Below are 14517 nucleotides of genomic sequence, written 5' to 3'. Positions count from 1 at the left end.
ACTTAAATTAATTTTTTAGGGTTTCGGTCCCCTTGAAGTCAGCCCATGTATGGCCACCTCTAGCCTCCCCAAACTAAAAAAATCACCCTCCGCCTATGCTGGTGGGGGCTCTTTGGGCCTTTGTGTAGCACCTGAAATACCTCTGTATACCCGAAATTCCCTCTGACTAAATGCCTGACAACCCTGATGTAGTATAACTAATACTATCTCACACTTATTACACCAGATCCTTTCAACTTACTCAATACCCCTCACTATAAAGGCTGCCCCAACTCTCTTTATTAGTAGGCACTTTTTAGAGTTGCCATGCTGTTTCGCCTTCCAACACTTGTTTCAGGTCAATTGGTTTCAGATAGTTCACCAACTTTCTAATTTAAATTGATACATTTAGTTGATCCATTTCTTATCTTTGTCCCTGCTGAGCAGAATCCCTGGGTTCCATTACAGGCAGCTGTAAGGCAATGTAAACCTCCACATTTCCCCTAGGTTTCAGAAGTACCAAAAACGAAACTAAAGTTCCCAGCCTTATCTCCCAAACTCCACCCTTTCCACTGTCTATAAACTCTCTCTCGACCTCAGCACAAGTATTGCCTGGAAGCAGCACAGAACAGTCTCTACTCTCGAGCAGACAGACATAAGAGCTCAACAATGGAGAACAGCGGTTATGGTCGTCAGATTAACGGGTCACCGCCTCTCTATGGAAGCCCGGGCTATGAGCCGTTAAGGGAAGAGATGGAGTACCGAGGGGGCCCGGGAATGCAAATACAGTCCACTGTAGTGACCATAAACTCGGAAGGACCCCCTGTGCGGGACCACTTGGTCTGGTCCATCTTTAATACCCTCTACTTCAACTTCTGCTGCCTGGGATTACTCGCTATGCTCTACTCTGTCAAGGTGAGGGGGTGCCACTTGTACTTTATGGGGTTGAGGAAATGGCATTTGCTTAGTGCCCCCCCAACCCTTAGCCAAAAAAGGTCTTAAATGGCATTTTGTTCCCTTTATAATAGTGTTGTTCAGTCATGTCCAACCTGTTACCCTGATGTCTGGGGCCATGCAACATGACTTATTTGCTTATTTAAGGTGACACACTACAATACAAGAAGGCTGCAATATAGGGGTAGGTAGAAGACAATGTTAAAGTTACCTGTCTAGCGCCCCCCTATGATTGCACCCTAGGCAGGTGCCTCTTCTGCCTACCCCTAGTTCCGGTCCTGGTGGCTAACGCATGATTTAGAGCAGAGCTGTCCCCCTTGTGTGGCCCCCCTCCCCACATCAAAGTCTACCTGCTGTGTTTGATTACCATGTGTAAAATTTAAAAGGTATCACTACAGAGATTAACTGGCCCCTGCACTCCCCCTGCATTATTCACACTTGAGACACCTCTATTGTTTATACCCTAAAGCCCTGTACTGTTCACACCTGAGACTCAGCCTGAAACTGCCCAAATTGTTCACCTGTTCACACTTTATACAAAATGCTAATGGGGCACCAGCACTGTGTCACTGTATGTAGCACATCTTAGAGTGGCCTGTATGTGCACTACTCTGTCTGCCCTATGTTCCCTGTGTGCCATACTCTGCCTGGTGTGACATACTCTGCCTGTGTGTGACATACTCTGCCTGTGTGTGCCAAACTCTGCCCGGGTGTGCCATTCTCTGCCTGTGTGTGACATACACTGCCTGTGTGTGCCAATCTCTGCTTGTGTGTGCCATACTCTGCCTGTGTGTGACATACTCTGCCTGCGTGTGACATACTCTGCCCGGGTGTGCCATTCTCTGCCTGTGTGTGACATACACTGCCTGTGTGTGCCAATCTCTGCCTGTGTGTGCCAATCTCTGCCTGTGTGTGCCATACTCTGCCTATATGTGACATACTCTGCCTGTGTGTGCCCTGCTCTGCCTATGGAACATACGCCTGGTATTTGTTCTAGGGGTTTGTTAGCATTTGAACATTATTGTTAGAGGCCCCTAAGGTGTGGGGGTGCTGTGTTATCCACAGGGGAGGAGGCATATGGATTTAAGGGTAGGTCATAAAAGAGCAGTTCAATGTAAAAATAATTAGAGGAAGAAGGGGTCTCCATGAAGTAGAGTATTTACTCACCACATTAGGGAAGTGGCCCAGGTGCACCGCCCTGAGCCCTCAGCATGGGGAGCAGACAACCGTGAATAAATCTGGAGCAGGCACTCAAATAAAGGCAATCTTCCATCAAGTTATTGAAATCAAGTAAAAGAGATTTATTGTGTCCTCTGCCTTACGCGTTTCAAGTTACAAACTTTTAATCATAGCCTGCTTTTCAGCTCTCTAACTCTAAGTGGAAAACAAGAGAGCTGAAAAGCAGGAAGTAGTGTTCTGGCTATTATGTTAGACATCCAGTCACTCCAGCCTTTATACATTACATTTTTGGCTAACTATATTAGAAACGTTTTTTATTTTCACAGCCGATCTATTTACACCGTTTTTATTTTTATACTAAACTGTTCTTAACTTTTTTCACATATGAGTGATAAATGATATCCCTGCAGTGAGCACCAACTGCTCTTTTAAGACCGACCCTTAAATCCATATGCCTCCTCCCTTGTGGATAGCACAGCACCCCCATCACATGATTAAAAACCTTAGGGGCCCCTAACAATAATTTTCAGATGCTAAGAAACCCCCAGAACAAATTACAGTGTCTGTGTGTGTGTGTATAGTAAGCCAAGGTGAGTTGTTGCTGCTGCTCTACACAAGAGGAGGTTTAGATTTCCTCCTCCTATTTGAGGCTCAGCAATTTTAGGACCCTTGTATAACCTACTTATAACGTAGTCAGGTCCTGTTGTTTGGCTCATATGAATAATCAGCTCTTTGGCTCATTGTTTCTAAAGTGAGTTTTGCCCCTGCAGCTTTGTGAAATAAAGTACTTCCTCTCTCTCTATAAACAAAATTAATGAGCTATTACTTTAATGGAAAATAACTGGGTGTGTGAGGAATAACAGGATGACAAAAGGTTTTTTTTTTTAAATTCCCGTCCCCTTGTTCTGTGTCATTTCCACTCTGGCCATTCACACAGGTCTCAGCCAACTCCCTTGGCTCATCAGACAAACACAGAGAGGAGGCATGACACAGCCAAGGAGGAGATTGTGTATATAGGGTGACGAAAGAGAGAATTCAGACTGATTTGTATTTATTTCATAATTCGGGGCCTAAGGGATTTGTTTTGTAGCCTGCCAGTACATGTTACACCATAGCCAATGGTATCTAACCCACAAATGTATGCGGGTAAAACATATTAAATGCTGGAATGCTATAGATTATATTGTTGGGTGGGAATGTGACCTCAGAAGCAGCAACCGTAAGGTTCTGGGGGTTCCAGTTCACCTACATTCCTGGTGCAGAGAGATAAAGTACTTTCCCAGAACCCTCATGTTTCCTGTAACAGTATGAAGAAGGTGTGAGCTGTTTTGTTAGAACCCATTTCTGGACCCCAGAAACTCCTCCCTCCCAAGCAAATGGGTACTCAACAAGTTTGTTAGGATATTGTCCACCCTAATTAATAATCAGAATTCTTTGAAAGAATTTATAGCTCAACCAAATGGATCATCCAAAGTTCCTTCAGATACTATTATTAATAATGCCCCCCCCAAGCACCATGCCAGTATATTATGTTGGTGGAGGTAGAAGAGCAAAGTATTAAAGGGGTTGTTCACCTTTAAATTAACTTTTAGTGTAATATAGAAAGTGATATTTTGAGACAATTTGCAATTGGTTTTCATATTTTATTATTTGTGGTTTTCGAGTTATTTAGCTTTTTATTCAGCCGCTCTCCTCCAGTTTGCAATTTCAGCAATCTGGTTGCTAGGGTCCAGTTTACCCTGGCAACCATGCATTGATATGAATAAGGGACTAATATGAATAGGAGAGGGCCTGAATAGAAGGATAAGTAACAAAAAATAACAATAACATTGTAGTCTCAAAATAATTTATGGGCTGCTGGGGTCAGTGACCCCCCATTTGCTGGAAAGAGTCAGAAGAAGTAGGCAAATAATTCAAAAACTATGGCCAATTGAAAAGTTGCTAAGAACTATCCATTCTATAACTTGCTAAAAGTTATCTTAAAGGTGAACCAGCCCTTTAATAAAGTATAAAGCAAAGCCAGGCATAGGTGACCACCCACAGGGAGGCTCAAATTGTGCCAATGATCAGATCATAATGGAGGTTATGGGGGGAGGTTGCTAGGGTTTTGTCTGATGGGATTTTCTAACCTGCCCAATAGGTATCTGGCCCATTTTATAGTAGAGTTTTTCCATATAATTAAATAGAGGGAGTTATCATTTCAGGGGATGCTTCTTTCAAAAGTTATTGCCAATGAAATGGCTGATGATTGGCCCGGTAGGTCCTAAGGCAAAATGTTGGCTCTACCCGTCATTCTATTTGTTTTATCTCCCTCTCTACAGTCACGTGATAGAAAAGTGATGGGAGACAGAAGTGGAGCCATGAGTTTCGCTGGCACTGCCCGAGGATTGAACATCACAGCCACCCTGCTGAGCATTCTCTCATGTATTGTTATAATTATTCTTTTGGTCACTGGAGTCATCACCGTAGTACATGCCGCTCAAACTTACCCCAATCCACACAATCCTAACAACATGAACCCCTGGGGGAACTAAAGGCGTTCCTTCCTCTACGGGATTCTAAGGCATTGGACATGGAAGCTTCACAAAACCAGAGCACTTTCCAAGTCCAGAGATGAGGCCACGTTCTGATATTTTTTATACTGTCGGCGAGACTACTGCATGTTTGACTTAGTACTGAACTGTTTAGACTAGAAAGTGCATTGACTCTTTGAATAAATATTTGTTTTCGATAGCAAGTACATTTTTCTCATATTATCTTTGATAAATAGTATGTAGCTAAGCTTAACCAGGCTTCCGTCCTCTATATATCTAGTAACCTATGACTGTACTGGTAGAGGTTATCTTTATTTTATCATAAGCAGACTAAAGTTCAGTAAGCAGCCATAATGTATGAAGTACAGAGCATTCTTTCTCTTCCTTTTTGCATTGCTATAGAAAGCTGCTTTGCAGATATAGGACCCCTTATCCGGCATTCTGTAAAAAGCTTGCAAGCTGCTCCCATATCTGCCAGAAACGAACCAAAAGGCGTGAATTTGCCAGATTTAAAAAATCTTGCTCCTTATTCCGACCTGGATCTGAATGTAGGAAGAATCAAGCGTTTCCGTTCTTAAAGGGGTGGTTCATCTTCAAGTTAACTTTTAGTATGTTATAGAATGGCCTGTTCTTAGCAACTTTTCATTTGGTCTTCATTAGTTATAGGGATGCACCGACTCCCTCATCCCTAATCAATTTTTAGCAGGATTCAAATTCAGCTGAATCCCTGTGCCTGGCTGAACCGAATCATAATTTGCATGTGCAAATTCGGAGCGGGAAGGAAATCACCTAACTTTTTGTCACAAAACAAGGAAATAAAATATGTTTTTTCCACCCTTCCTATCCATAAATTACATATGCTTCTTCGGTATTCCGCAGATTCCTTCGTGAAGGATTCAGGGATTCGGTCAAATCCCAAATAGTAGATTCGGTGCATCCCTAATTATTCATCTTTTATGGTTTTTGCATTATTTGCCATCTTGTTCTGACTCTTTGCAGCTTTCAAATGGGGGTCCCTGATCCCCTCTTCTGTTCATATTCCTGTCTCTCCATCAAACCACTGCATTTCAGCAGCTATCTGGTTGCCAGGGTTCAATTTAACCTAGCAACCACATAGCTGCTGAAATGCCAAACTGCATACCTGCTGCACAAAGCTAAATAATTCAAAAACTGCAAATAATTCAAAAAATGAAGACCAATTGCAAATTGTCTCCGCAAAGCATTCTGTACATCATACTAAAAGTTAACTTAAAGGTAAACAGCCCCTTTAAAGCCAATCCAAACCTTGAGTACTCTTGAGTAATGCTCAATAGCAGAAAAATCCATACCTTCATTACTTGCCTGGAATCAGATACTTATTATAGACAATAGGTGAGAGCCATTGATATGACTGTGAGGGGAGCTGTCTAATACCTTAGTCTAGGCAAGCTGTATGGTAGGTCACTTATTTTGTATTTACCTTTAGATTTGCCTTCAAAATATGTTAAGCACACGCAATGATTCTTTCAAAAACATGAACATAAAACCCACTGAAAGTACAACCACGTTGATGTTACCAGTTAGTTCAGTTCTACAGATTTGTAGTCAGCATAACCATTGATTTTTCATTTTTTTGTGTTTGTAGAAAAAAAAATGTAAATATCAATTTTTTAGGTTTATAATTCAGTGTGTTTCCAGTTCTTTAGACAATAAACTATGGGAGTGCACTACTGGCTTTATTTGGTTTCATAATATAGTGACATTGTTAAAAGGGTTGTTAAGTTATGTTTAGTATGACACAGACAACATTTGCAATTGGTTTTAATTTCTTTTTTATTTGTGGATTTTCAGGGATTTAGCTTTTTGTTCAGCAGCTCTCCAGTTTGGAAATTCAGCAATCTGGTTGCTTGGGTCGTCTTTACCTTGGCAACCATGAATTGGATTGGATGAGAGACTGGAATATGAATAGGAGTGGGACTGAACAGAAAGATAAGCAAAAAAAAGCAAAAATAATAACAACACTGTAAGCTCACAGAACAATACTTTTAGCTGCGGGGTCAGCGACCCCAATTTGAAAGCTGGAAAGATACAGAAAGGGAAGACAATTCAGAAACATTAAAGGGGTTGTTCACCTTTAGTATGATTAGTCAATTTGCTTTTGGTTTCCATTTTTTATTATTTGTGTTTTTTGAGTTATTTAGCTTTTTGTTCAGCTGCTCTCCAGTTTGCAGTTTCAGCAGTCTGGTTGGTAGGGTCCAAATTACCCTAGCAACCATGCACTGATTTAAATAAGGGACTGGAATATGAATAGGAGAGGCCTGAGTTGAAAGATGAGTGATTACAAGTTATTACAAGTAGCAATAGTCATAAATTTGTAGCCTTGCAGAGCATTTGTTTTTTAGATGGGGTCAGTGACCCCCATTTGAAAGCTGGAAAGAATTATAAGAAGAAGACAAATCATTTAAAAACGATATAAAGAAAACATGAAGACCAATTGAAAAGTTGCTTAGTATTAGCCATTCGATAACATACTAAAAGTTAATATAAAGTGAACCACCCCTTTAAGAAATAAACAATGAAGCCCATTTGCAACGTTGCTAGGAACAGGGCAGTCTATAACATACTAAATTAAAAAGTGAACCCTTTAAATGTATTAAAAAACATTTTATCCATCTGTTTCAGCCCTTCGATGTACCATTTGCCTTAGTTAATACAGAGGAAGGCAATTGGTGATGCACTGAATCCGTAGTTGTTGGGTTTTGCCAAATACCGAAAGCCTCTACAAAAGATTTGGCTAAATAATGAATCAAAACCCGAATAAGAATAATCCAATTTGACCTAAATTAATCAACATGACTTTAAAGGGGATGTCAACCCAAATGTTAAAATTGTTATGATCATGCTGTGTCTTGTTATACATAGAATGGTATAAAAATTGCTGTGTTTTTGGAAAATACATTATTTTAGCCAGTATTGCTTTACTAAAGTCAGTTGTGATTTGCCTGGATTCTTTTGACTTTCCTGCATAAAGGAATTTGCCATTGAGGACATTAGTGTTACCCCTGGAAACTCCCACCATTCTCACCCATTGCCAGCGTCAGACTGGGGGGACCCACAGAAAACTATGATTATTACACAAAACCCAGCGCAGATTAAGATATCTTTTGAATTTCACCCAACAACCTCGGCAGGACTGAGATGCCGGATTTTTGGATTCAGACTTTTTTTTCATCCTCGGGGTATAATAAATACCGGGATTTTATAGTAAAAAAACCCTCTAAATTTTCTACTATTTGGTATTTGGAATATAATAAATAACCCTCTTAAAGTTCTGCTCATCTGATGAGGTCTTTCCCCAATCTATCAGCCTATGAATAAGTGCCCTGATAGGCACAAAACACATTAGGCCCCTTCTTTTATTTTGTATTTTGAATTCACTTTTGTTTGATTTTTGGTGCCGCAATTCTTCTTTTTTTTTTTCTGTTTTATTTTTCTAATAATATAATATAGAACAAATAATATAGCATACATTATTTTCAACATAATCATCATTATGGGAAAAGGGATGTTAATATGGGATAACAACAACTTACAATATTGAATTGTTCTTGCCAGTACTAATAACTATTATATTCTATGCTGCAATTGTTACTCCTATTAGTTTTTTCACATCTTAATAAAAGTGCTCCATGGAGCCCACATTTGCATATGTTTCTGTACCGTGTCTCCCAATAAAGCTGTTAAATACAAATATTTTGTGTCTGATTAATTCTTTCTATTATTCCTTGAGTGTCTTTTGTAGCCAATGCTTTGCCAGGTTAATTCTTGCCGCAATTCTTATTTTGAACGTGGGCGGTGAACACTGCTTATTTTTCTTTACTTTCCCCAATATGTCCATTCTCAGCTGGGCGATTTGGGGCTGATCCGATTGTTCAGCCCTTGGGCCAACATTATGATCAACATGGCTACCAATGCAGGTCATTTGGAAAGTTCTTTCCCCGACTATTATCAGAATTAAATCTGCCCAACTTATATCTGGATGGTTTTTGGGTAGATGTAGGTCAGGCAGACTGCCATCACTTTACATTTTTGAGCAAATATGAGCTGCTGCAAATATTCCTTTGCTCAACCGTTGACTCTGATTGAAATCTGACAGACAAATCATTGAATGTTTGGCCAGCTTTAGTCACATGTGACCTTGAGTATTTTTACAGTTCTTCAAGAAATTTTCCTGTGTTTGTTTATACTGACCTCAATGGGTTAAGCTGTCAGGTATCTGCTTCTGAGGACAAAAAAAAAACTATTTTTCTCCCTTATTTCCTCATAACTACAAATGCTTTGTTCTTGTTATTCATTTCCAGTACCTGCAGGTCTTCACGCTCTGTTGCCCAGACTTGTTTGTTCAACATACCTGAGCAGGAACACACTGGGGCTGTTTTTGTTTTTTTACCACTTTTAAAATTAGACAGAAATCAGATATCTCAGGATGAAAGACTTTAAACAGCATCCCAGATTTCGATTTGTGTCAAAAATGGCCGCAGGGTCCGCTTCCTATATATATGCTAATGGTGCCTAAGCAATGTCTGATTAATAGAGCCACCATCTACCACAGGCAGCTCATGAGAAGTTCAGGTAGTGTCCTGCATTGGGTCTAGTACCTGCAAAGCCAGCTCGATTCAGACACAGAACCCCTATCCCTCCGTGATCACATGGGTGGTCCATGAATATTCTGCAGAAGGAGTTGGATGGGATAGTTTCCCTCAATATCCTGGTGATCTGTCCTGATGTGATGTCACATTATTAATAATAATAGTGTGTGGTTCCGTTTTAAGTTAATTCTTAGTATGTTATTGCATGGCTAATTCTAAGCAACTTTTCAATTGGACATCATTTATTCTTTTTTTTTTTTTCTTTTTGCATTATTTGCCTTCTTCTTCTTGACTCTTCTCAGCTTTCAAACAGGGGTCACTGATCCCATCTAAATAACAAATGCTCTGTAAGGCACACATTTATTCTCATTGCTACTTTTTATTACTCATCTTTCTATTCAGTCCCTCTCCTATTCATATTCCAGTCTCTTATTCAAATCAATGCATGGTTGCTAGGGGAATTTGTCCCAAACAATCAGACTGCTGAAATTACAAACTGGAGAGCTGCTGAATAAAAAGCTAAATAACTCAAAAACCACAAATAATAAAAAATTTAAATGAATTGCAAATTGTCTCAGAATATCACTCTCTAGGTCATAATAAAAGTTAATTTAAAGGTGAACAACCGCTTTAACACATATTTATAAAACCCCAACATATTCTGCAGTGCTCTTTACTGTATCACACCTCCCCCCAAAGAAAAGATTATATATATTGCAGATTCAAGATCTTTTTCATTAAAGTCAATAATATTGCTATAGGCAATGTCTCTCTAATAAGCAGATGTATTTCATAGCAGAAGCATGGTAAGAACAGGAAAACAAAGGAACCAGAAACTCTGTATTCCAGAAACAAATACCATGCCACCAGGCAATGTGCATATCCAGTTACCCTTCATTGTGTCACTACCCCCACCCCATACCCAGTGGTGGAACTACCGGACGAGCAGGGGGTGCAGGGCGGCTGCGCGTCACACACCAGGGCCGCCCCCCTCTAGTGACGCTACTGCCCATACCTGCACTAAACACTCAGCTACACAGTCCCATTAAGGCCATTTATTCTATAAAACTGTCTGTAGGCAGTGAAAACAGTGGCAAATGCGCCAGCGCCCACTCATTTCTGGGTCTATTAAAGCAATAATTATAGGGGGGAAAGAAATGTTGCAGATCCATAAATAATAAAGGCCTGCAATAGTGACACTGTACTGTAGCAATGTTGGTAGTTGTAGTTGGCGAACAGATTGAGAACAGCAGACAGGATTATAAAAAGGACTATAAAAGTCTTTGTCCCAGCTCTGTGACCACTAGGGGCAACCTTGACAAAAGCACACACTCTATGGCTGGATTCATAGAATAGCCTCGATATCCTGGTAAGGGTCTTTGTTTCTCAAAGGACATTACTGGTGACAAACAGAGATCACTTCTTGTCCATGGTTAGTATAAGAATATACAAAATTAAGATTTCCTACCAAAAATATTTTATTTCTAGTTGTTTAAGGGGTAGTTATGTTAACGCAGACATACATGCTGGTAAGTCTGCCCGCCCATTACATGCATGTTTGCAGAGAACAATGGGAGTGACCATAAATATCGCTTTATGCTAATCCTGGTCCCATTCTAACATATAATACACCATGCCCATTTATATAATTTATAACGTATATATAATTTTCACACATTGACTGTTACTTTCGTGAAGTATATTTCCCCAAATTTTAGACTACTATTCGCCAGTAAATGCAGTCTCATGATGGTAAAGTGGCCATACACGATAAGATCCGCTTGTTTGGCAAGGTCACCCCTCCGGCAAGGTCACCAAACGAGCGGATCTTAACCCAATATGCCCATCAAAGGCAGGGTGATATTGGGTTAATCTGATCCTTCGGCCCTAGGGCCAAACGATTGGAAAACAATGAATGAAATGTGCACTGACTGAATAAGGACCACATCAACTAGCTGATGCCGGCCTCGATTGCCAAAAAAATCAAACCTGCCCAATTGATATCTGGATAATTTTTGGCCTAATATCGATAAGGGGACCTGTCGGAACACACCATACACAGGCAGATAAACTGCTCAATCGGTCTAAAGGAGTGATATCGGCCGCTTTTTTTTTTTTAAAGGTTAATTTTTATTGAATTTTAACAACAGAAAAAAATGAGAAGGAAGTAAAGCTAGTGAGAAAGGAAAGAAAAGAAGGGGAAAGTGGGGAGGAGAGGTATGCCTGAAAAGTTGACTATCATTGGTTGGTCTAGGTGGCTGGCGAGCCAAGGGTTCCAAATATTCTCAAATTTTTTTGGGCATCCTCGTGCTAAGTACGTGAGCTTGTACAGTTCCAATTGCAAATTAATTAGTCCAATCCGATATCGGCATCTTTAATCTGCTTGTGTATGACCACCTTTACTCCCACCAATAATCCAGAAGAGCGTGGAATTGCCGTGGGGGCATTCAGGGTGCACTGGTGCCAAAGGTAATAACTTATAGGCCCATATTGCTTCCAACAAATATATTCTAAAAAGTGATTTTTTTTCTGAAACCATAATAAATTTGCCATTTATTCTACATAGATTTTTTTTGTTGTTGCTGTTAATCATCTACATGATTATGAGTATGATAAATAGGTCCCACAGTGTATGGCTGACCAAATAATAGCTAAACACCCCAGGGTTTCCTCACTGCTGCTACAAGCACCTTCTTCAAAGGCCTAATGATAACATTCCTCATGAAGCCGAACAGGATGAATCTGTAATTTACATTCTATTGGGTCTCTGCCAGGTTTCCTGAGGGTCAGATAAAGAGCAGAGTGAAAATGAGGAGTATGGAACGAGCAGGAGTGTGGAACTGGGGAGAATAGTGAGCAAGCTTGGAATGTAATTTAGTCACCTAGGAATTGCTGCCAACAATCTGGTCTTGTCAAGGATAAAATGTGTGTTTTTGAGAATACCACAATCAATAGCCCAGGAGTGGGTGATTTCTATTCACCTTAACGTTTTGAGAGTCTTGATACAAAATGCTCTAAATTGCCCTTTTTGCCATTACCATAAAGGAATGTGGTGGCCTAACAATGGAGCAAAAGCCCAATGCAGAAGATGTAGCATTTCTAATTTCATTCTTGGTGTAGTTGTAATTCCCCTTTAAAAACTGGTAACTGTAATTATGCACTTGAACATACTGCACTGAAAGGGCTCACCTTGCTGAGTGCACTCTTATGCCTGAAATACTCTGAATGAAAAGCTGATAGTCCTATTTTTTTCCTAAAAATGCCATATTTTAAATAGTGAACTTATTGCACCAGCCTAAAGTTTCAGCTTGTCAATAGCAGCAATGATCCAGGACTTCAAACTTGTCACAGGGGGTCACCATCTTGGAAAGTGTCTGTGACACTCACATGCTCAGTGGGCTAAAAGAAGATGGGGAGCTACTGGGGCATCATTGGAGACACAGATCTTTACTGCTAAAGGATTGTGGTTGCCTTGGGCTGGTACAGAAGCCCAACACATAACGTACAACATTTCTACTACTTCATTAGTTAGGCTTCAGTTCTCCTTTAAAGCATGTTTAATTTTTACCAAAAATCAAAATGTTCAAAAATAAAGGCAAATATCTCTGTCACTACCAGCATGTGGCTGACCATTTGTCATATTCTGCATATTCAGATCAGGTGACTGACTTGGCCATTCAATAATATTCAACTTCTTTGCTTTAATAAACTCCTGGGTTGCTTTGGATGTATGTTTTGGGTCATTGTCCATCTGTATTATGAAACACCTCCCAATCAGTGTGACTGCATTTAGCTGAATTTGAGCAGAAAGTGTCTCTGAACAGCTCAGAATTCATTCTTGTGCTTCTGTCCTGTGTCACATCACATGGATAAACACTAGTGTCCCAGTGCCACTGGTAGCCATGCACACCCAAGCTTCACACTGTCTCCCAAATGTTTTATACATCATGTGCTATGCTTTGGATCATGAGCTGTTCCATGCCTTCTCCATACTTTTTTCTTGCCATCATTCTGCTAGAGGTTGAGCTTGGGTTCAACTGTGCTGGCTTTTTTAGATGTCCAATCTAGCCTTTCTATTCTTGATGAGTGGCTTACACCTTGCAGTGGACCCTCTGTATTTACTTTCACGCAGTCTTCTCTTTATGCTAGACTTGGATATTGATACACCGACCTCCTGGAGAGTGTTGTTCACTTGTTTGGCTGTTGTGAAGGGATTTCTTTTCACCATGGAATGATTCTGAGATCATCCACCACTGTTGTCTTCCATGGATGTCCAGGTCCTTTTGAGTTGCTGAGTTTACCAGTGATTTCTTTCTTTCTCAGGATGTACCAAACTGTAGATTTTGCCACTCCTAATATTGTAGAAATTTCTCGGATGAGTTTTTTTTGTTTTTGCAGCTTAAGGATGGCTTGTTTCACCTGCATGGAGAGCTCCTTTGACCGCATGTTGTCTGTTCCCAGCAAAATCTTCAACATACAAGCCCCCCCCCCCTCAAATCAACTCCAGGGCTTTTATCTACTTCATTGATAATGATATAAGGAAGGAATTGCCCACACCTGCCCATGAAATAGCCTTTGAGTCAATTGTCCAATTGCTTTTGAGCCCCTGAAATGAAGTGATTGTGTTAAAAAAAGGTTTTTGATCCTCACATTTTTATGCAATCTTTTTATTCAACCCAGTGGATTAAAGCTGAAAGTCTGCAGTTCAACTGCATCTGAGTTGTTTCATTTAAAATTGTCAAAAGATTTATGGGCCTAACTGAAACATTGGCATCAATCAACATTTTTAAAATACCGGCCAGGTGGCAACCCTATCCCCAGGTCCGGATTTGTGAGCAGGCTACAAAGGCCTTAGCCTAGGGACGGTTGCCAACTTTTTAGAGTAAAATTACTGGCCAGCAAGGGGGGCTGTAATAAAGAGGGGGGGCTGTGACATTGGGGTTGGGATTATAACATCACCAGACTTCACAGACGACCCTGGGGAAGGAGAAAAGGGAAGAGGAAAGATACATTTGGGGAGGTTTGTGTGCGGATCAGATGGTGAAGGCTGCATACCAGGGGCTATACTTCAGGGTGGTACAGATTTACTGGCAAGCTATATTGCGGGTAAATTTGTAACACTGGCCTCGGCAGACGTCTTACTGGTCGGGTGGCAACCGTAGGCCTAGGGTGGCAAAGATCTGGGGGGTCGTGGCATGCTACTTGCTGGCTGTATCTGAACTGGGTATTGGGTGGGAGAATTT

General features: G+C 40.5%; 1 protein-coding gene across 1 annotated transcript; it reads left to right on the top strand.

The window, feature by feature from the left end:
* The first annotated feature begins 616 nt into the window (after nucleotides 1-616).
* Nucleotides 617-5823, top strand: ifitm3.L (interferon induced transmembrane protein 3 L homeolog). The gene is given in 2 exon segments (NM_001086337.1): nucleotides 617-894; nucleotides 4434-5823. Coding segments are annotated over 2 exon segments (459 nt in total). The 5' UTR covers nucleotides 617-648; the 3' UTR covers nucleotides 4647-5823.
* Nucleotides 5824-14517: the final 8694 nt, after the last annotated feature.

Source organism: Xenopus laevis, chromosome 4L, assembly GCF_017654675.1.
Source record: "Xenopus laevis strain J_2021 chromosome 4L, Xenopus_laevis_v10.1, whole genome shotgun sequence".
NCBI lineage: Eukaryota > Metazoa > Chordata > Amphibia > Anura > Pipidae > Xenopus > Xenopus laevis.
The sequence above is the reverse complement of the archived record's forward strand: the minus strand, read 5'-3'. Positions and strand labels throughout refer to the sequence as shown.